At 47.4% G+C, this 21,696-nt stretch overlaps 1 protein-coding gene across 1 annotated transcript in view; it reads right to left on the bottom strand.

Annotated features, from left to right (window-relative positions):
- Gli2 (GLI family zinc finger 2) overlaps window positions 1-21,696 on the bottom strand; it is a 167,584-nt gene that overhangs the window by 43,548 nt on the left and 102,340 nt on the right. The window contains exon 2 of the mRNA XM_090342971.1: window positions 12,188-12,293. Within this exon, the coding sequence (XP_090199097.1) occupies window positions 12,188-12,293 (106 nt within the window). The remainder of the gene's footprint in view (window positions 1-12,187; window positions 12,294-21,696) is intronic.

The raw sequence follows: 21,696 nt of genomic DNA, 5'->3' as shown, positions 1-21,696 counted from the left end.
TGCAAGCTCTTTCCCACTGCTCTGGATGGCAGAAGATGAGGGGGCATGTTTCACGCTGACTCTCAGATCGTGAGTGTGTGTGTATATGTGTGTGTGTGTGTGTGTGTGTGTGTGTGTGTGTGTGTGTGTGTGCATATCAGTACTGGGGCTTGAAGTCTGGGCTTAGAAACCATCTCTTACCTTCTTTCACTCAAGGCTAGCACTGTAGCACTAGAGCCAGAGCATTTCTTGCAGCCTTTTTGCTGGCTACTTGGAAATAAGAATCTCATGATCTTTCCTGCCTCAGCTGACTTGGAATCATAATTCTCAGATCTCAGCCTCCTGATAGCTAGGATTGCAAGAATGAGCCACTGGCACCGGGCTGCCTCTCAGATTCAAAGCATACCTATTTGATTCTTTTGTAAGTCTTCAGTATGTAGCAGAACCAATTTGTATGAAGAGGGTGGCTGAGTGGAAGTGGGCCTCAACTAAGAGGCTGGCTGAGTGGATGGAGATTCTGGGATGAGGAGTAGAGGAGGGCACAAGGCTGAAGTGGAGAACTCACGTGGCCTTTCTGGAAGCATTCCAGGGCTCTGTGGTTTGCCCTGATTACTGAGAGGCCCCTCTAGGCTACGGCATTTATCCGCTGCTCAGGATCCCTCCCACCTAGGCCTGGCCCTGTCCAAGATGGACATACATCCCTACCCAAATCTCACACCCATATACTCTACCAGCCTCTGCTGAGTGCTGGCTTTCCTGCTGCTCTTCTGAAGAGCTGTAATAGAGAAATCAGCACTGTCAGCTGACACAAGGCAGATATCTTATTCACTAAACAGTGATGTTTGGATAGGGAAATGAGGTCATAAAAATGCACCTCCAGAGGAGCCCATTCAGATAAGCTCCAGTAAGATTCAGGCACACCATCAGCAGAGGTCTGTTCAAAGGCCCACCATGACAGATCCTGCCCCCTTCAGCAAAAAAGCTGAAAAGAGTTGTGATTTCAAACACAAAATTCCAGGGACATAAAAAATAGGAGGGACGGGGCTGGGAGTTTGGCCTAGTGGTAAAGAGCTTGGCTAGTGTGCACAAAGATCCAGGTTCGATTCCTTTGTACCACATATACATAGAAAAAGTCAGAGGTGCTATGGCTCAAGTGGTAGGGCTCTAGCCTTGAGAAGGCCCAAGGACAGTGCTCAGGCCATGAGCTCAACCTAGGACTGGCAAAAAAAAAAAAAATGAAAGCCAGGCACAGTGGCGCACACCTGTAATCCTAGCTATTCAGGAAGCTGAGACCTGAGGATTATGATTTAAGGCCAGCCCGGGCACTAAAGTCCCGACTAATCTCCAATTAATCACTAGAAAATTGCAAGTGGCACTGTGGCTCAAGGGGTAGGGTGGTAGCCTCAAGTCCCATCACATACACACATACACACACACACACACACACACACACACACACACGTGCAAAATAGAAGAGATATCAAAGAGATTTTTCTCCCAGTGAAGTGCTGACTTACAAGGAGTAGGGTGGGCTATGAGGGTTGGAGGCAGTCTTAAACCTGATCACTATCTCTGTTGGGGCCAGGAACACAGCTAGGCTGGGGAAGGGGGAAGGTGGGAAGGACTGAGCAGGATAAGGGTCTCTCCAGGATGAGCTGGACATCGGAGATGTGGCTCTTGGTCTGTAAAATCATCCTTGGCTGATTTACTTTGGCACTGTGGAGCTGAATGTTCCAGAAAGTCAACACATTAAAATCATAGTCAAGAGTAAGGCAAGTGATGCTCTGGAGAAGGGAGATGAGGAGACGTTTGTGAAATGAGGGGCTTCACGGGACTTCATGAGGAGCCTGCGTGCGAGCAACAAGGAAGTCCTGAATGGACATGGATGGAGGCCAGGGAAACTCCTCCCCAAAGAGAACTTCATTTCAGAGCCTGCCAAAGTACTGCATGGAATTTCCTTCCCTGCACTCTTGTCAAAGCCAGATGGATAATCCCCAATGGTTTAGATAAACCTCTTTCCAGATGGGGCTCCTGCCTGCACGTTCATTAGAGTGCACTTAAGAAAGGTCCCCTCCTTCTTAGCAGTTTCAGGTCTGCCTGGGAGTGGAGTTCTCTGCTGCAAGGGAGAATTGCTCCAAGTGGGGTTGGCAGAGGCAGGCCCTTTGAATGATCAATGCCTCTTGTCCTATTTTCCTCGCTCTAGCTTCCAAACTTCCTTCTAGCATGCCACCTCATCACTGCTGTTCCTGCCTTTCAGATGGACCATGCACTCCTGCTTGTACCTCAAAGCCAGGTGTGGCAGGACACACCTGTGATGCCTGTTACTCAGAAGGTGAAAGCTCAGGGATCATGGTTCAAGGCCAGCTCAGGCAAAATAAGCAAGACACTAAAATGAAAACAAAGTACAAACCAGCTGGAAGTGTGAGAGAGCATTTGCCTAATGTGCTTGAGACCTAGGACTCAGTACAGAAAAAAAGAAAAAAGACTTTGTCTTGGTGGCCTCAAGCTACAGTGTTTGGGACACAGAGCTCACTGTCACCTTGACATATGTGATCCGCCAACTCTCTACCTCATGCCTGGAACTTTACTGTAAGTGGAACTTTACTGTGGCTCATTCCTTTGGCTGTTTTCTTGCTTGCTGGCCTGGCCTGTACACTGGAGCCCTGAGGAAGGTAGTGGGACTTCTAACTCTCTTAAGTTCAGTGAGGGCACAGGATGAGCTTAAGCTTGGGGCTGGGGTCAAAGCTCACTGACAAGCTGAGAGGTCTTGGGGAAGTCTGAAGCACTGAGAACTTCTGGTTTCCCCTGTGAGTGAGGAATAGGATCGTCTAGTTTACAAGGCATTGGGAAGGCTGACAATGGTACCACCTGCCTAGCAGCCTGAAGAGTAGTATGCACCAATGTGTCCACTGTTCTGCATACTTTCTTTTTTTTTTTTTTTGCCAGTCCTGGGCTTGAGCTCAGGGCCTGAGCACTGTCCTTGGACTTTCTCAAGGCTAGAGCTCTTCCACTTGAGCCTCAGCACCACTTCCGGCGTTTTTCTATGTATGTGGTACCGAGGAATCGAACCCGGGTCTTTGTGCATGCTAGGCAAGCACTTTAACCACTAGGCCAAACTCCCAGCCTCTGCATACTTTCTTATTAGCTTCTCATTGCACTGACTAAGTCCCGGACAGAAAGGATTATTTTGACTCAATTATATGTTCAGGATCACTGGGCCCTGTTGATTTGGTCATGGTAGGAAAAAGAAGTAGAAGCCTCCTTACCTTATGGTAGCCAGGATCCTGATAGTCTCTTCAAGGCTACGTCTCCATGGCTTATGTTCTTTCTGTAAGTCTTACCTCCTAAGCAACCCACCACCTCCCAGTAGTGCCACAGGCTGGTGACCAATCCCTATCATACGTGGGACTACAGAGGATGCTCCAGACCCAAGCGATAGTTCTCGTTATGTAACTCAGTTCTCTATTCTACTCAGGAATAGTGAACTTATGGAGGTCAACCAGCCAGCTCCAGAATGCAAACAGAATCGAACGTATAGGTAGGATTTGAACCCTAGCATCACCTGGCTCTGCCTCTGTCCTGGACATGTAGGAACAGTGGGTGGAGCCAGAGGGTCAATACCCAACCCTGCAGATCTGGCCAGCAGCCCTTTCCCACAACTGCCTAGCACACACCTCCTCTTCTGGAACAGACCATGTCCACACAGCAAGATTTGCATCACTCTTGTTGTTGGTTCCTGCTCCTAGCTGACCACACCAGCATTCTCCAGAGCCAGGCAGCTCCTCTTCTGTGAGGGGCTGCCATTCCGCAAAGATCAAAGACCAAGCGTCTTATCAGACACACTCCTCATTAAACTTTTACAAGCCAGATTTCATTATAAATGAGCTGTCTGCCCCATAATGCCAAGCACATTGCTGTGCTGGGAATCAGATCGGACGTTTTCAGAGCTGGGGGAGGTGGTAGGAGAAGTGGCCTTTAGGACCATACTGGCCTGGGGTTCAAATCCTTGTCATACTACTTTATTAGAAATGTGTTATGGTTTGTATCTGAAATGTCCCTTGAAGGCCTGGGTGTTAAAAGCTTGGTGGCTAGCAGATAGGGATTATAGAAGTTACCCAATTATCAGGGCTCTGGTGTGTCATGCCTTCATTAATGGAAGAAGCCATGCCTGGAGTCATACTCTGATAGCATAGTGGGAGGGGAGGAAAATTTGGATAGGAGGACTTGAAGAAGGTAGCCCTCTGAGGGTATGCTCTAGAAAGGTATGTCTCATCCTCTGCCCCTTCTCATGTCTCTCTCTTCCTGGCTGCCATTAGGCAAGATCCTCCATTGACATGAGCTCTTGCTGCTGTGATGCTCTCCTTTACCATAGGTTATAACAAATCTGTAGTCTGAAACCTCTGAAACTGTGAGCTACGGGAAATTTTTCCTCCTTTTAAGTCATTGTCTGTTATTTGTCACAGCAATGGAGAGCCTAACATGCCATATGTCACTGGAAAGGCAGTGCCTCAGCTTCCTTCTTATGCACGGGCAATCACAGTGGTGTCTTTCTTGCAGGGACTGATCTGAGTGACGTAAGCAGAGGAGGCCCAGGGTCTTGCTTTAATTTATTTATCTTTGTCAGTTATGAGGGCTTGAACTCAGGGCCTGTGCACTGTCCTTGAGTTTTTGTGCTCAAGGATAGCACCTTGCCACTTTGAGCTACAGCTCCACTTCTGGCCTTTTGGAGGTTGATTGGATTTAAGAGTCTTCCCTCCTTGGCTGGCTTCAAACTGTGATTCTAAGGTCTCCTAAACAGCTAGGATTATAGATGTGAACCATCACTGCTGGGTGGGGGTCTTGCTTTTGATCCTCAGCTGTGCTGACCCAAAGAAGAAAAAGACCCTGTCTGCTGGGGTCTCTCATGGCCGTTCCCTCCATAATAATTCAAGGCTCTGTATCTCTGTGTCATTCAGCCCTCAGTCAGTCACAAGAGGAGGGTGCTACCCACACAAGACCTTCCAGACCACCTTTCTGTGTGCTGTCTAGTTGCTTTGAAGAAGTATGGTGTCAGTCATGGTGAGTTTTTCTGTCCCCAAGACAGGAGAGCAATGTGGGCAGACTCTGGTGAGGATGGTGGACAAGGCCCATGGTAGGTGGCCCTGGGCCCACCCAGCATTTCAGCTCAGGAAGCAGACAGACACACCCTTTGGAAGTCTCTTTCCACAAGAAGAACACACATACTTGCCAAGGGAGGAGAAAGTTCTTCAAGAAACACACACACAGCTGATCCTCTATGACTCGTGAACTGCTATGTAGAGCCAAGACTCAAGAAGAAAGTATCTAGATTTCCTTCTGTCCAACCAGCTGCCCTTGGTAATGACTGAGCATAAGTCATTAGCCTAGGCTAATGCTGTGAGTCGCTGGCAGTGTCGGTTGATCTCACACAGCCTTTATGAACACTGACCTTGGAAAATGCCATCTTCAAAGCTCCCAAGACTGAAATGTCCATGAGCTGAGTCCAGTAACAGCAAAGAAACTACCTTCTTAAGTGAGAGCTCACCAACCCAGACGTTAAAAATCCCCATTAAGATATGCTCATCAGGAGCAAGAAGGAACTCGGCCATTCTTAACTGCTTTCTTGGGGGGCTCTGGGTAACACACTTTGCATACAAGATGATGTGGAGCTGAAAGCCCCACATCCACCAGTTGGTGTTCCTTCTTTCCTTAACATACTTGAGCCAGTGTGTTGGCTTTAAATAAGATGATTGCTACAGCCCAGAGCCATCTGCCCCTACCAGGATCCCCCTCGTCTCCTTCATGTAGAATGATCTTGACCATGATGTTGATACAATGGAACCAAGTACGGCTCAGAACAAGAGATCTTCATGGAGCAATAAGCAATGGTCAAGTCTAGACTTCTAGGAGGGCGGGTGTGATGGACGTCAGAGGTCAGGTCGGCTCCATGAAAAGAAAGAAGGGCACAATTCTCCCTGTGGCTGAGGTATGGGAGCTGTTCCCACAACTTAAGCCCCAAATCTTCTGCAAACTGGGACAACAGCTAGTTTTAGGTCAAATTGGAGGGACTCTTCTGAGTGGGTTAGCAAAAAGTACCAGGTAAGCCAGGGAAAGGGATCTACACAAAGCTGGTCATCTGAATCCAGGAAGCCAACAAATAGCTCTGCGTTCCTTTCCTGGGTGAGCACTAATTGTCTCTAAATTCTAACTTGTAGGTGCTGTAAGTAAGCAGAGTCCCAGGCTTTATCATACTTAGAAATAACTGAACTGGGGCTAGAAGATGCTAGAAGAAGCAGCTTTAAAACATCTTGGCTATTGAGATGACCTACCAGCTTGGAAACTGCTGCATAGCAGTTCTAGACTGAAGGTAGCAAAAAGAGCTGGTCTTTATGAATCTCGACAAGGCAGGGCAGGTCAGACCCAACAAGCAACACAGGAGTTGAAGGTCAACCCCAATCTCCTGAACCAAGAGAATGGACTTCTTCAGTCTCTAGGGAAGTAATATGGTCAGAGGAAATAGGAACTCTTAAAGTGTGGGTGTGTGTGCGTGCTGGTTCTGGGGCTTGAACTCAGGGCCTGAGTGCTGTCTTTGACCTTCTTTTGTTGAAGGCTAGTATTCTACCATCTGAGCCACAGATGGCTTTTTTGAGGAGGGGGGTAAGTTTATTGGAGGTAACAGTCTTTCCTGCCTAGGATGGCTTCAAACAGTGTTATATTTAGAACTCAACTAAGTAGCTAGTAGTGCAGGTGTGAGCCACAGGCTTCTGGTAAAATAGGAACTCTTGCTGGGGGACCTGAGTACTACTCATCCAAATTTCCCAGAACACCCTGCAAGATTGTTTCCTTTTAAATAGCAGCGTCCAGGAGGAGTCCAATGCGCTTTTCCCCTGCTAGGACCATGGAACTTGGGAAAGATTGCTGGCAGCCACTGGCTCCATTCTCAGCTGGTCTTCTTAGCTTCGTCTTGATAAGACTCTTGGAAATTCAGAAGCCCATCTATCTTGGTGTCACAAGAGAATTCCCAACTCATTTTTCTTGTCATTGCCTCTGTCTTTACACAGATCAAAGACACTGTACCATAAGTTCTGTACTCTCTCCTCTTCTGGAAACTACCAGAATCCTATGAGGTACCTGGGAAAGGTCACCCTGTAGAGGAGGAGGGTGTCGGTGAGTATTTAGAAAAAGGCATTCAGCTGGGCCTAGTGGTCTGATGCTGAATTTTATGCCTAGCTCGCCCCTGCTCCTCTTCTGCCTTGGGCCCCATGGACACATCAGCAGGTCCCCTGTGTTTTCCGCTTAACCCCTGCCTATCTCTAATGTCTTACATTTCCTCTGAAAACAAATATGCCCATCCTCCTGTTCCTGGGGGACAATGGGGCCATGTGACTCCAAGCAGGAGGCAGAGGCTCGGACTGAAGATATGATACCATACCTCATAATGGTTGTATAATTAGACACATTTGGTGCCAGCAAAGAAAACTGGCTACCACTAGTGCCTGATGGATCAGGATATCCCACCAGTATCTGATCACATTAAGTATGGAAGCTAGTGCCACTGGGCCATTTTTTCTCAGAGATTTGTCCTGGTGCCCACCTGGGTCAGCAAAGGGGTACAGAGGTCAGAGGTGAGCCTCCCAAAGGTCATGGCCTATCCTAAAGCCTTACCTCTGTAAACTGGGTGGGAATCTACTGTCTGTAGACAATTCCTACAGATATACAAGCTCTAGAACTCTCTACTTGTGCCTGCCAATGGTGTTTGATAGCTGAACCCTCCTCAGCTGGGGATGGGGTGTGAATCTCAGAATCTGGTCTCTTCAGACTCCCCCCAGACATAAGCATACCTGTGTTAAGAGAAGTGACATGCAGACATCATTATTTCTTTCTGAGATATGGCTTTGGCATCTACAAGGTACCACTGATGTGGCACCAGACTCCAGGGCAGAAATGGCCCACTCCAGGGCAAATTATCCAGCACATCATTGCAGCCTACTGACTAGACTCATCTGTGGAGCTTAGGGAACCCAAGAGAGTTGACTAATGGTCCTTAATCATATGTGAATCTTAACTCCTGGGGTTTGTGAATGTCATCATCAGCAACAAAGGGGACTGTGCTGATGTGAGTATATTAAGGATTGTGAGATGGAGTGATGATTCTGGATTGTCCTGCTTAGAAAGGTAGAGAGAGAACTAAGTCAGATGGGAAAGAAGTGATGTAAGAGCAGGGAACAAGAAAAAAATGATGTGAGGTCAGGTTAGGGTTGTAAGCCAAGGAATTCAGGAAGATCCAGATATGGGAGTGCTAAAGAGATGGATTCTCTTCTGGAGCCCCCAGAAGAAACTGGCAGTGTCAAGTCCTTCCTTGTAGCCCTGAAACACTAAATTTCAATTTCTGGCCTCCAGATCTCTATGAGAATATATTTAGATTATTTTAAATCACTTATCTGGCATTAATTATTATAGCAGTCACAGTAACCTAATACACAGTATTTCAGGTAAACCCATCTAGTTAAAGAATCACGTAGGCCAGTGAGTGATGAGCCAGTGAGAGCTGCCTGGCCAGCTCTGGCCTGCTCCAGCCCCTGTGGCTCTCTTCATACTGACCCTACCTGAACAGGAAGGAAACAGGCCCAGACTGGGCATCCAGGGACGGCCAAAGTTATCTCTCCACCCATGGAGGGTTTTGGCTGAGGAAACCTCACTCAGTGTTCAGTCTGTCTGTAGCCAGAAGATCTCAAGCCCAGCTTGGGTCAGCATCCCCGGATGGTACAGTATGCAGATCACAGGCCTCATCCCAAGGACTCTTTCCATGCAGATCTGGGCCCATGCAGCCTGACCATTTGTGTCTCCAGCAGGCTCTAGAAGCTGATGCCATAGGTCCAGAGGGTAGTGACACCACCAAACCAGGGACAGTGTCTAACAGAAAGTTGCATATACTTCCAGAAAAGGATAAGCTGGACGTGGCAGATTTGAGGGTCACACAAGGCTCCTAAGAGAAAAGCCAATGTGAAGGGATTAGGTTCAGGGCCATGATGGGATTTCTAACTCCCTCATTCTCATAGTGAATAGTCCTTAGGGCTAGCTACTTAACTTCTCTGTGCTGCCTCAGTTTCTTCATTGTTACAGTGGAGGAAACATAAAATGACTGCCTCTTATGGTAGCAGAGATGGTGAATGGTGAAGATCACATCAACAGGACCCATCCACAGGGCAAAGTTCTTTGAGAAATGCAAGTCCTCAATCTGGGGATCTTTTTACAGCAGCCCTAGGAGTATAGAGATGTCAGCTGGGATACTCACTCGCAGAGGGACACACATATGTGGACTCCCTCAGCACAACACAAAACTTGCAGCATGTCTCCCATAAACATCTGTCCGAGGGATGGGAATACTTCATGGAAAGCCTGCTGTGCCCAGGATCTATGCCACCCAGGCAGTCAAATCTTTCTGAGGAGCCCAAGGTCAGAAGCATCAATCCTCTCCCAAGTAGGGAGCAAACTCCCATGATGATTTTAGGAGTCTCATATACTACTTTAAAAAGAAATTCTATTATCTTTAAGTACTTGTATAAAGGAGTTGCCATTTAACAATACAGTTTATGAGTACAATGCATCTTAATCAGTGTCACCCCTTGCTATGTTTTCAAATGATCCAATTAGATCCCAAACCATGCACCTTTTCCAGAGGTTGTCTAGGCCTCGGCAAGCTGCAGTTGGAGGTGCCTTGCAGGAAATAGACAAAATGAAAGGAAAATGACTTGATCACCTATGGAAGAGCCCATGGCTGCCGCATACACTCCAGTCAAGTAAGCATACACAAGGAAATACAATGGAAAGGTTCCAACACATCCTAAAGACGTACAAGATTACTTGAAAAGAGTACTTAAGGTTTGCCTAGCATGCATGAAGACCTGGGTTTGACTCCTTGGTACCACATACATAGGAAAGCCAGGAGTGGTGCTGTGGCTCAAGTGGCAGAGCGCTAGCCTTGAGGAAAAAGACCAAGGATAGTGCTCAAACCCTGAGTTCAAGCCCCAAGAGTGGGAAAAAAATGATAAAAGAAAAGACTACTCAAAGACACAACAATGACTAGAATAGAGCATAACACAGAATAACATGAATATCCACAAATCAAATAAATATACCATAGAAGGGACAGTACCCCCCTTAAAATAAAATTCCAATCAATGCAAATGGAGGGATTAACAGAAATAGAAATCCACACAACTGTAGTTTCTGTAAAGAATGGGGGGCTGGGAGTTTTGCCTAGTGGTTAAAGTGCTTGCCTACCATGCATGAAGACCTGGGTTCGATTCCTCGGTACCACATGTAGAAAAAAGCCGAAGTGGTGCTGAGGCTCAAGTGGTAGAGCTCTAGCCCTGAGAAAGTCCAAGGACAGTGCTCAGGCCCTGAGCTCAAGCCCAGGACTGGCCCCCCCCCCAAAAAAAAGAATCATGAATGGGTATTTATGTTAGTAGGTAAAAATGAGGCACAAAGCAAGACATTTACATAGGCTCTAAGTGTCTCCTAGCCAGATATTTATCAGCTACAAAGGGAACACTTTGTAGTAGAGAATCCCAGCAGATAGCACCTTAAAAAACTGAATCAACTGTTCCCATGATGAACCGTGTTGGATCCTGACAGATACAACTCATGAGAAAACATACACTTCTATGGTGTAACACCCCTTCGTGAGTAATTCAAATGAAATTATGAAGCAACATTAGACAAACCAAATAGAGAGGTGCACTGTATAGTATCTGGCCAGTATTCTCTCAATGTGTCAAGATCAGGAAGGACAGAAGAGATTAAGGAGCTGTCCCAGACAAAGATGCCTAAGGACATTCTACAATGTCAAGGCCCCTGAACTGAGGAAATAGAGACATTACTCCACAGCTAACCACACTTGGTTCACAGCCTCTTATCAGGGTTGAACTATATACAATATTAGCGTTTGAAGAACTGAGGAGAGTATCCAGAATCTTTTATGATTTTTGCAGTTGCTTTTGCATGTCTGAACTTATCACAAAATAAAAAAACACATTAAAAAAGCAATGGTTTTGTTTTTGTTTTTTAATAAAAGCTTCAGGTTGACTATCTTGGGCAGGCAGTAGGTTTCCTGAAACAGGTGTCAGCTACAGCTTGGCTGGAGGACTTCCGGGCACATTGCTCTGAGCGTTCAGCAAATGCTATTGATCTTATTCCAGCAGAAGATGAAGCAGCAGAGGACTAGTCTCCTGCAGGGCTGCCTGGCAAGGGCTCATTGCTCAGCAAGCTCTGACCGTGCACCTATTATTATATGTTGCTGTAGACACAGAAGCCAAAGGAGAGCACAGAGCCTGCTGGGAGAAGCTGTGGAAACAGCTCATTCTGAGGTGACTGTGGGGGACCCTTTGCCTCTAGGAGGAAGTAACTCCTGAGCTGGGCATAGGTGGCTAGATAGAGGGGACAGGCTTGGAGGCTGCGCAGGCTGCAGGAGCAAGATGTAGAGACAGGTGATGGATAGCAACATGGTGTGCTAGAGGAGGGTGACAGAAGCCTTGGGGTCATTTTGATCCTAGTAGAAGCTCCCTTCCAGGGAGATATGGGGGGTAACTGAGAGATTGGGTGTGGAGAAGAGGCTGAGGCCTCTCTTCTGGAATGTGGGGGATGGGGTAGCAAGTCATAAAAATGGAGAGAAATGACATCAGTGAGGGATATGGAGGCCCCAGGTGGGATTAAAGGGGACAGAGTTGTGCTTCTGAACCAGTGCTGGTAAACACAGCCCTTCTCCCTGGGGAAGGAAGAGGCCCAAAGCATCCCTTAGTGTAGGGGGTCCTGCAATGTATTGACACTTGAGACAGTCGATGTGGGTGCTCTGAATTACCATGCTGAGCAGACTGTGTCTGTGAACACAACCCTGATAGGGGCTTCGGGACCTGGAGGGGGTCTTGCCTTATGGATGGGGGAAAAGAACCTTCAGTCACATTTGGATGGATGCACAAATAAACCCCTAGAGCTGTGGGCATGGGAATGGGTTTGCCAAGCACGGTGCAGAGAAACAGTGTGGTGAGTGTGTACGTGTCATGTGTTTCCACACTCCCAGATGGCAAAGGTGCAAGGCCACACAAAACAACATAGATCAAGAACTCCAAAAAGAAAAACCAAGAGAGAAATGAGTCTCGCTGGTAGCTGGGGGAGGAAGGGCAGGGGTGGCCAGGTGGAGGGCAGAACTTACCCGTGCACACTGTGGACGGAGTGAGGCTCATAATGGTACCTTCCCTCCTGGTGTCGCATCTCAATCGGCAGGGGCGCGTGGAACGGTGGCAAGAGGTGCTGTGGCACTGAGGAGGGGGAGAGAGAAAAAGGACTTCAAAAACTTTTCCCCTCCCTCAAACAGCAATTTTCAAAGGGCTTTAAGCTCAATGAATTCCTGAGCAAGAGTAGCCAGGACAAGGGCTCCTTGGTGCCCCGTACTATCACACACCCACGAAGGGGGATGAATAAATAATCAAAGTCAGCCAGAGAATCCTACATCTTCCACATAAAAGATCCCCAACTGCGCTCTTGACAAAGACAAGCAGCTCAGCGCTCTTTGAACTCGGGGAGATTACAGGCAAGCCCATGGAACTGGCCTCCACCGCAAATCAGAGATGACAGCACCCACAGGCTCCCACTCGGCCCGTGTCTACGCTCCCTAGCCCTGTGGCTGTGTGTGGCTTTGGCAGCACCAGGTGACAGCCTCAGATGCTGCTGTGCACACCGGCTGGAGATATTTACCTAGAAACATCTGTGACGATGGGGCCTGCTCCCACAGGGCAGCCACATCCCACCAGTCTGCTTTCCCTGTCTCATAGGCAGCATAAAATGAACAGCTATGAGGATCAGTTAATTCTCCACTCTTAATATTAATTATCGGCCCAGGCCCACTGGCAGCGCCTCCAGGACTGAAAACTCCAACATGTGCATGTCAGTTCCCAGAGCTGAGTCAGCTTCTGTCTGTACTTGGCCTGCACTCAACAAATCATCGTATAATTGTAAGATGCTCTTTGCTTATTGAAAAAAAATGCTTGGGTACCCTGGAGGCAAACGTAATTATAGGCTTTAGGAAAACAGCTCTAAAAGGTAGTTAGACTGGGAAAAGGGCTAAGAAATGGAGGTTTCTCAGCCACCTCTCCCTCAGTCTGAAGGCCACTGGCCAGTGGGGGCAGGATGGAGTCTGGATTTCTGAATAATTCAATCCATATTGAGTCTGGATTTCTGAATAATTCACAGGTAGATCAATGACTAGGCGGACTGTAACAGAGGTGTAAAATTAAGGCTCCCATTCTGTGCAAACAAATTGTAGCATTGTACTAGGAGTTAAGTAAGCACTAGCAATTAAGTACTAGGAATTAAGTAAGTACTAGACATTCCCTTTTCATATTATTTTGTATCCATAACCTAAAACTGGCCATTTCTGGTCCCTTTTGAGTGTACAGGGGAGCGAGAACACATGCATTCACACAGGGAAGTAGCTGCCATGGTCCATTCACAGAACTTTTCATTATACCAACTGCAACTTGACAGCCACCATTGCCATTCTGCTGTCCATCTCTGTGAATCTGGCTACACTGGGAATTTGACTACACGGAGGAATCACGTGGTATTTGTCCCGTTGTGTCTGGTTGATTTTCTCCGCTGAATGTCCTCAAGACTCATTGGAGTCACAGTTTCCTTCCTTTTCAAGGCTATTATTCCAGTGCCTTGCCCATCTGTCGTTAGACACCCGAGTTGAATGCTAAAAACTCTTAATGGGAGAAATCTTTTCTCTTTGAAAACTTAACTTTAAAATTTAAGCATCCAGGTTTGTTTTCATCATTCTACAATTCTAGCACATTCCGTGAGGACACATCTTTTTTGATAAAAATCAACCTGCTAGACTCAAAAGACAAGGTGACAGTAGATATGATATCTAATGTTGGAGGCCAGCTCCCAATTTTGGAGCTTGTACCCTTGAATGCCCATTTTCTCTTGAGGCCCTTGTCCTTATCCCCAGGAGAGTCTGAGTGTGTGGCCATGGACAAAGCTGTAACCTATGGCCAAGTGCTCTGGAGGCAAGTGGACTTTGGGAGTCAGAGAGGTTGCCAGTTTCCTGCCTCTGGACAAGTTTTAGTAGCCAAGCCTGCGCAGATAGGAACCTGCACAGGTGTTGCTCTGACAACAGCAATTCACAGTAACTCATGAAGCTCCAAGTCCAGTCAGTCTATGAACTCATTCCCTGGAGGGTAGGCAATACAAATTGCTCCCAAGGTGACAATCCCAGGGCAGGGACTGCACTTGCATAGCAGAACCAAAGCGGCATCTACCATGCCAGGTACCCAATGGAAAAAAGAGCTCTCATCTTTCAAAGGTTACAGGAAATGCCCTTTCTCCAGTGCTGAGCTGGAGAAAAAGCCAGAGCTGTACACATGCTAGGCAAATGCTCTACTTCTGAGCTACATCTCCAGCCCAAGAAGGGGCCTTTAAAAAAAACAAAACAAGCTGGGAATCAATGGCTCATACCTATAATCCTAACTACTCAGAAGACTGAGATCTTAGGGTTGGGGTTTGAGGCCCACCTAGTTTGGAAAGTCTGTGAGACTTATTGCTAATGAAGCATCAAAAAGCTAAAAGTAGAGCTGTGGCTGAAGTGGTAGAGTGCTAGCCTCGAGGACAAAACTAAGGGACAGTGCCCTGAGTACAAGCCCTCGTATTGGCACAACAGAACAACAGAACACCAGAACAAAATAATTTTTCAGGAATACCTGATGATAACATTAGAATGAACAGAAATGGCTCATAGTCATGGACAGTGTCTATGACTGTTTTGCTGAGCAGCCAACAGAGGTGCAGCTGTGTCTACTTCACAGATGCCAAAATGCAAGTAAAAGAGGAAGCCAAGGTTATGCTTCAAATCAGTGCTACAAACAGCTGCTTGTGGGCTCGTCTCTCCACCCAGCCCACACGAGCAGCTCTGGGGTGTCAGGGTAATCTCAAGGTCTTCCTGACCTTCCCTGCTGTGTACTGTAGCTCAATGCTCATACAGCTTCCATTTCTGTTCTTGGTGCTCTGCACAAAGTCCTCCCTGCAGTCCCAGGAAAACTTCATGGGGCCTGAATTTCAGGGTCTTCCTGTAAGCTGGCCCTTAGGGCTGCCATGTCTCCACCCTTTCCACACTTGTTCCTGTAGAGGCCAAAGAGGATGGGTGCTGTGTGTATGCGTGTGTGTGTGTGTGTGTGTGTGTGTGTGTGTGTGTGTGTGTGAGAGAGAGAGAGAGAGAGAGAGAGAGAGAGAGAGAGAGAGACAGAGACAGAGACAGAGACAGAGACAGAGACAGAGACAGAGAGAGACTACAGTTGTGTGTGCACTGGGAAGGGGTTTGCCTGAAGTTTCCATGGAAAGATGTGAGGAAATGCTTTGAAATGTCACACAAGGAGTCTACTGCTGTGGGTTGACACATGTCAGCCAGAAGACTGCTGTGCCACTCACCTATTCTGGACCCTCCCAGGCCCCTCAGAATGGCAGGGATGAGAGAGCACTGGCTTTGACCAGTGATAAGTCTGAAGCTTCCTGGGGATCTCTGATTAGAGTTGGGCCGGGACACAAGGGTTCTGGGGCAGCCGCTGGCTCATGTTCCTGCCCTCATTGTGTAAATCTCACTGTCTCAAGAGTTTGCTACACCACACTCCTCATCCCCGGTCACCTGAACCCAAATCCCAACACCCAACACACGCTCACTTACACATACAGACTCACATACCTCACACACACTCTGTGTGTACACTCACACTTACACACAGCCTTCCACACACCAAACACATACTTGTGTGCCCATTGTACACCTGTGCATTCATACATCCTCACATCCACGCGGTGTAGACTCACACCCTCACATATGCACAGACTTATATAAGCTTGTCCACTCACAATTCATGCATTTAAGCTCCCATACATTCACAGTTATAGACCCTCAATACTTATATTTGCATATATCATTCATACTCTCAGGCTTAGAATCACACTTCGACATATCTAGTGCATGAGTGTGTATACCCTCACATGCAGACTTACAAGGTGAATACATATAGACATACCCTCACATGCTGTCACATGCACACTTGAACACACACTTGCACACTTGAACACACTTGCACACTCATACACAGTCTCAAACACCAGCCTCTCAGGACAGCTTTTCACATGAGGTAAACTGAGGAACAAAGGCTGACCTTGGTTCATCTGTTGTCTGGGGATACTCTCCCCTCGCCCCTGCCTAGGCTATCCCACATCTTGATGAAAGCTTCCAGAAGTAACTACTTGGCTCAGAATCCTTGGCCAACCCGAGAAGGTTGAAATTCTACTTTCCAGCAGCAGCAGAGAAACATGAAGACATCAGACAGAACAGAGTGGCCTTCAGTGACTTAAATATTCAATCAGCCTTTCACATGTTGTTTTCATTGTGGACTTTAAAAAAAAGTCCCAAACTCAATCATGTCCTTCCGGCAGAGAAAGAACACACACACACACACACACACACACACACACACACACACACACACACACACACACGCACCCCATATGCCATTTCAAAGAAACAGCTTTCTTTTTAAGTTTCTGGGAGAAAACTGTAAGTTGAGAATTTTCCATGGATCCCCCACATGCCGGGGGTGGGGGGAAATGCACATTTGTTTTTGATCCCACATGGAAAGGCCCTGTGACACTGAGGGAGAAGGAGTGACAGGCGTCTATCACTAAGACCCCAGGGTTTTTCTGTACTAACTCAAACACTAAATGTTCTCTGGCTGTGGTGCCCAGTGAGGAGACATGGTGTGGCTTCGTGCTGGAGAAATGGTCTCATGATGTGAGAGCAGGAGATTGAAAGAGGCCAACGAGATCCCATCCCTCTAATGAGGCTTTCCCTCCAGATAAAGCCTCATTAATAACCAGTCCAATGAATGACTCAGGACAGGATGGGGTGGGGGTCGGCAGAGACTTCAGACAAAGAACGGAGAGAACTGGGTCATAGGAACATGACTGGGCAGCTGCAGGAGCCGCCAGGGGAATTCTCCTTGGATGAAGTCATGTGTTGCTACAACGCAGAGCCTCAGCTCAGAGAGAGGGGCCCAGAGGCGGGGAGTGGAGAGGCACGGGCGGTGGTAGTGGTGGTGGTGAAGTAACCACTGCCAGGAGATGCAACCATCCAGGAGAGCCTGGGCAGGTTGGGAACACCCAGACCTCCAAGCTGTCTGCTCTTCCAGTGATAGCAGACTCTAGTTCCTGTGAACTCCTCAGGCTAGAACAGAATTAGCTTAGAACAGGGGACTGATGTAGTGACAGAGAAGCAGGTTTCAGGCTCTGGCCTAGCAACTGTCCCTAAATAATAGCAAGCTAGGCCCTTGTACAACACCTGTCTCAATTATGAAGAGGTATAAACATATAGTGGTATAGCCAGGAGGCCCAGAAAGGAGACCAGGCAAGGGCCACTGTTCCCCATCCTGAGGTCACCATTCAAGTGGAGGTGGCTGCATCCATAATGATGAATATAAGCCTTTGTTTTTATATATTGACTTCTCCCCTGAGCCATGGATGGTAGCCCAGAGTGATGATCAGAGCTACCGCCCACAGCTCCAAGTAGAGGAGCTGGTCCTCTGAATCCCAGAGATGGTGATAAACCCAAAGAGAGGGAGCAGCTCCTGCACCAGGTCACCGCGCCCTGTCCATCTGCTATTCCCAGGTGATCTCTGTGTCTGCATGCCTTCCCAGGATCCAAGCCAGGAGCCCATACCTCTTCGAGGATGCTCATTGCCACTCATCCACCAAGCACTCTGCTCTGCTGTGAACACTCTGGCTGGCAGATGCGGAGGTATTCTCGCTTGCTGAGACTTGGGAGAAGTGATAAATGGACTAGAGAAATATTTGTGTGTGTGCCCCAGACCTTGGGCTTGAACTCAGGGTCAGGCACTGTCCCTGAGCTTTTGAGCTCAAGGATAGTGCTCTATCACTTGAACCACAACTTCACGTTTGGCTTTTTGCTTGTTAACTGGAGATAAGAGTACCTGGAGATAAGAGTCCCATGGATTTTATGGCCGGGCTTCAAATTGTGATCCTGAAATCTCAGTTCCTGAGTAAAGATTTCAGGTGTGGAGCCGCTGGTGCCTGGCAAGGAATGGATTCTGGACTCTGCTTTCTTCCCACTATGAAAGCCTCTGGATGGACTTCTTATTTTATGTCTATAATCTGTCCTATTCTTAGTTTAGATTGCCTTGTGCCTCAGGTAGAATTCAGTGCAGTTTCATGGTTTTTCTTCAAAACAGACAGACCGTGGCAAAGACACAAGAAGGGCTTCTTTCTTATGTGCACATGGCTTGTGGGTCATTTGCGTCCCAAGGGAAAGATGAGACAACTTAGTTATGACAAAGCAGGAAAAACAGCCTGTAAGCTAGCCATGATATCTCTCACAAGTTCTTGAGTGGCAGTTCAAAAGACAGTCCTATGGCAAACTAGCTTCCCCTCCCACCTTGTCAAGAGAGCGTGGGCTAGAAGTAGGAGAGTTGTGAGCAGTAAATCCAGATAGGCCTAGGATCAAACCTCAAATGTGACAAGGGCTCCAAGCTTTGGTTTCTTCATGTAAGATAGGAAGATCATCAACCCACTGCTGTGAAGGTTATTTGTCCTTAACAAGAGATGGATAGATTGATCCCCTGATCTAGGGGCTGATCCCCTGATCTCAGAGGCTGTAAACCTCTGCAGTGATGTACATGAGTGCTCTAGGGCTATGATAAAAAAAATTCCCTGAGTCTTCCCTGTGAAAGATGCCAAAATGCACAGGGCAATAACTCACTGGGCATTTACCATCAGTCTTTACTTCATGCAAACTCTCTGCCCCAGACCTGTTGTGTTACACAGGGAAGGCAATGGAAGCACTGGAGTTTGCAGGATGGGCCTCTACAGATGACAGTTCATCCTCTGCTAAGTCCTAGATGGCCAATAACCAGGAGGCTTAGGCTAGCTACTCCAAGTATGGTTTCCTCATCCCTGTGCCTGGCTGGCCAATATAGACTAAACAGATAAGGCAAATGTATATAAGTCCCTGGTCTGTATGTCCAGGTGGCCGTCACTGTGACTTCTGTTTAAAAGAGAGATTTTCCCTCTCCTCATCTGGTTGCAGTATTTTGTAATCTCTTGAAAAAGTCCACAGTCAGCAGAAGCCACAGGAAGAAGAGGATGTGGAAAGTCTGCATCTGGGAAGCTTCTGGGGAAGCCCCAGGAAGAGCAGAGGGAAAAAGAGACCACTGCTCTCTAATGATTCTTAGACTCACACTTAGTATATTAAACTGTGACCTGCACAGAGTTGCCCAATGCTGTTCCTAGAGGGTGGAATTCTCCATCTTTGCCTGATTTAAGTCCAGAGATGGAAGCCTCAGCCTGCTGCTCCCATGAAATTCACATACAAAGGAAGATCCTGAAGACCCTGCACGTGCCCTCTAGAGGTTACCAAGACCACTAAGAATATGAGGTCTACCCATGTTTTCAGGGCATACACCAGGGGCATCTCTGTGTCAGTCAGCTGATAAGCTGGAATTGGTGCCAATTGGATCCATGTTACACAGAATGGCCTGAGTTGAGAAAAGGAGATTTCCATGGGGCCTGGAGAGGAAGAGGTATTTAAAGCTGCGTTATGAAGGGTCATGACTGGGAGAGCCAGAAGGGAAGGGCAGGGTAATTGTTTTTTTTCTTTTTTTTCAGACTCATTTGTAGGCCCGAGGACAGCAAACTCAGGAAGCTCAACCATGCCCTGGGAAGTGTTGGGCACTGGGACAAACCAGGTATATTAAGGGTAGAACATGTGGATGAAATGGTATAATGTATATCATAAGAGGTGTACTAAGGAGCTCCCATGTAAGGAATACTAATAACAAAGTTTCTCAGGCCTGCATATCATTGGCAGGCTTGGTTAAAATCCCACTGTTTAGTAGATCCAAGTACTAGTGGGCCTACAGGCTCAGTAAAGGGGAAGTCATTTCTCACATGGAACCTACAGGAAAAGAGCTAGCTGCCAACAGCTAACACAGGACAGAAGAGAGGCAGCTATGGGATAAGAGGATCCTGTTTTCTGACCTTGCAGCAGCTGCAGGGATGTGTGTATCACACAGATGCAGCTTCAAAGGCATCAAGCATCCATGCTTTTCGTGCTGCAAAAGGTTGGGAGGTCACAGAGGCCCCTACTTCCGGCTTGCACAATCTTGGTCTGTGATTCAGATGAATGGGTGTTCTCTAATGATGATAGGTCATTGGCTCATGCCTCAGAGCCAAGAGGGCTCTGAAAAGGGTCAAGAGTCCAGAAAAGTCTCATTTTCCAGGGCAGGCCAACCTCATCTTTCAGACTTGTATGCAAATGGTATTTATTTAGCCCCAATATTCAACTCCTAGAGTCTACTCATGGTGTCCAGTCACACCCCCACAGGAAGTATTTAATAAGAGTAATAATATCCTGAATGGCCACTCACAGCATGCAATTAAAATGTGAGGCTGTTTCTCTTAGGAGGTAGGGAGGGGGAGGAGAATGAAAATGAGGAAATTCCAACATCACAGCTAGTGGCTGGAGGTCCCATCTGTGGGGGCTGTAGGACCTGTCCCCTGTGCACAGCCTGGCAGGACTATGTACATACCCACTCTGGTGGAGGCATTATTAACAAAGTACCTGCTAAAATAGAGAGTTCCAGCCTGCCAGAGCAAGCACAAGCCACTGAGTGAGCAGTGCTGGGCCTGGGCTGTCCCAGGGATGAAATCTGGGAGGGCAGAGGCATGGAAAAGTGTGTACTTGAGCTGGGAATGTGGCTTAGTGGTAGAGTGCCCTAGCATGCATGAAGCTCTCAGTTTGATTGCTCAGTACCCATAAACAGAAAAAGCCAGAAGTGGCACTGTGTGGTAGAGTGCTAGCCTTAAGCAGAAAGAAGCTCAGGGACAGTGCCCAGGCCCTGAGAGAGATAGGGGAGGGAGGCAGGGAGAAGAGAGGGAGGAAGGGAAGGAAGGAGGGAAGGAGGGAAAGAAAGAAGAAAGGAAGGAAGGAAGGAAGGAAAAAAGAAAACGAAAAAGAAAAAAGTGCACATTCAAGTGTGTTCCAGCAAGTGTCTTGGGAGAAGCTGGCTGAGAGCCATAGCCCTCACTGAAGAGCCTGGGCAGTTATGGGATCTGTCCCCTTGGGACAGAAGGCCTGGGCTACCCACCTATCCTAGTAGGCAAGTGGGATATCAGGGTAGGGGATCGTATGATACGATCAAGCCTGTTTGATGGACAGGTGGATAATGTTGTAGAGGAGAAGGTCCCTTAAAGCACACTGCAAGTGTTCAACAGTCATGTGCAGCACATCAAATAGCAAGATCTAACTACTCACCACCCTGGGCTTTGTGCTATTCATTAAGCAGCTACAGTCCAGCTTAATCAAAATCCTATTCACACTTAAAACAAGATGGTGAGAATTCTCTCCAAATCTTAGTCCTTCCTCACTTCTGAATCTTGGCTTACTAGTTTCTACCTGATTATTTAATTAAGGGATTAATAAATGGTTAGTATTTCTTCCCTTTCTTCCTTTCTGTTTTCTATTCACTGAACTCACAAAGCCTCCTAGGGCCCATGGGGAAATTAGCCGATCCAGCTGTTGCCCTTTATCCAACCCTTGCCCACCTATGACAGCATCAGAGTACAGCTGGCCAGCAGTGTCTCCCT

Source organism: Megascapheus bottae, chromosome 12 (genome assembly GCF_031878675.1).
Source record: "Megascapheus bottae isolate mThoBot1 chromosome 12, mThoBot2.hap1, whole genome shotgun sequence".
Lineage (NCBI taxonomy): Eukaryota > Metazoa > Chordata > Mammalia > Rodentia > Geomyidae > Megascapheus > Megascapheus bottae.
The sequence above is the reverse complement of the archived record's forward strand: the minus strand, read 5'-3'. Positions and strand labels throughout refer to the sequence as shown.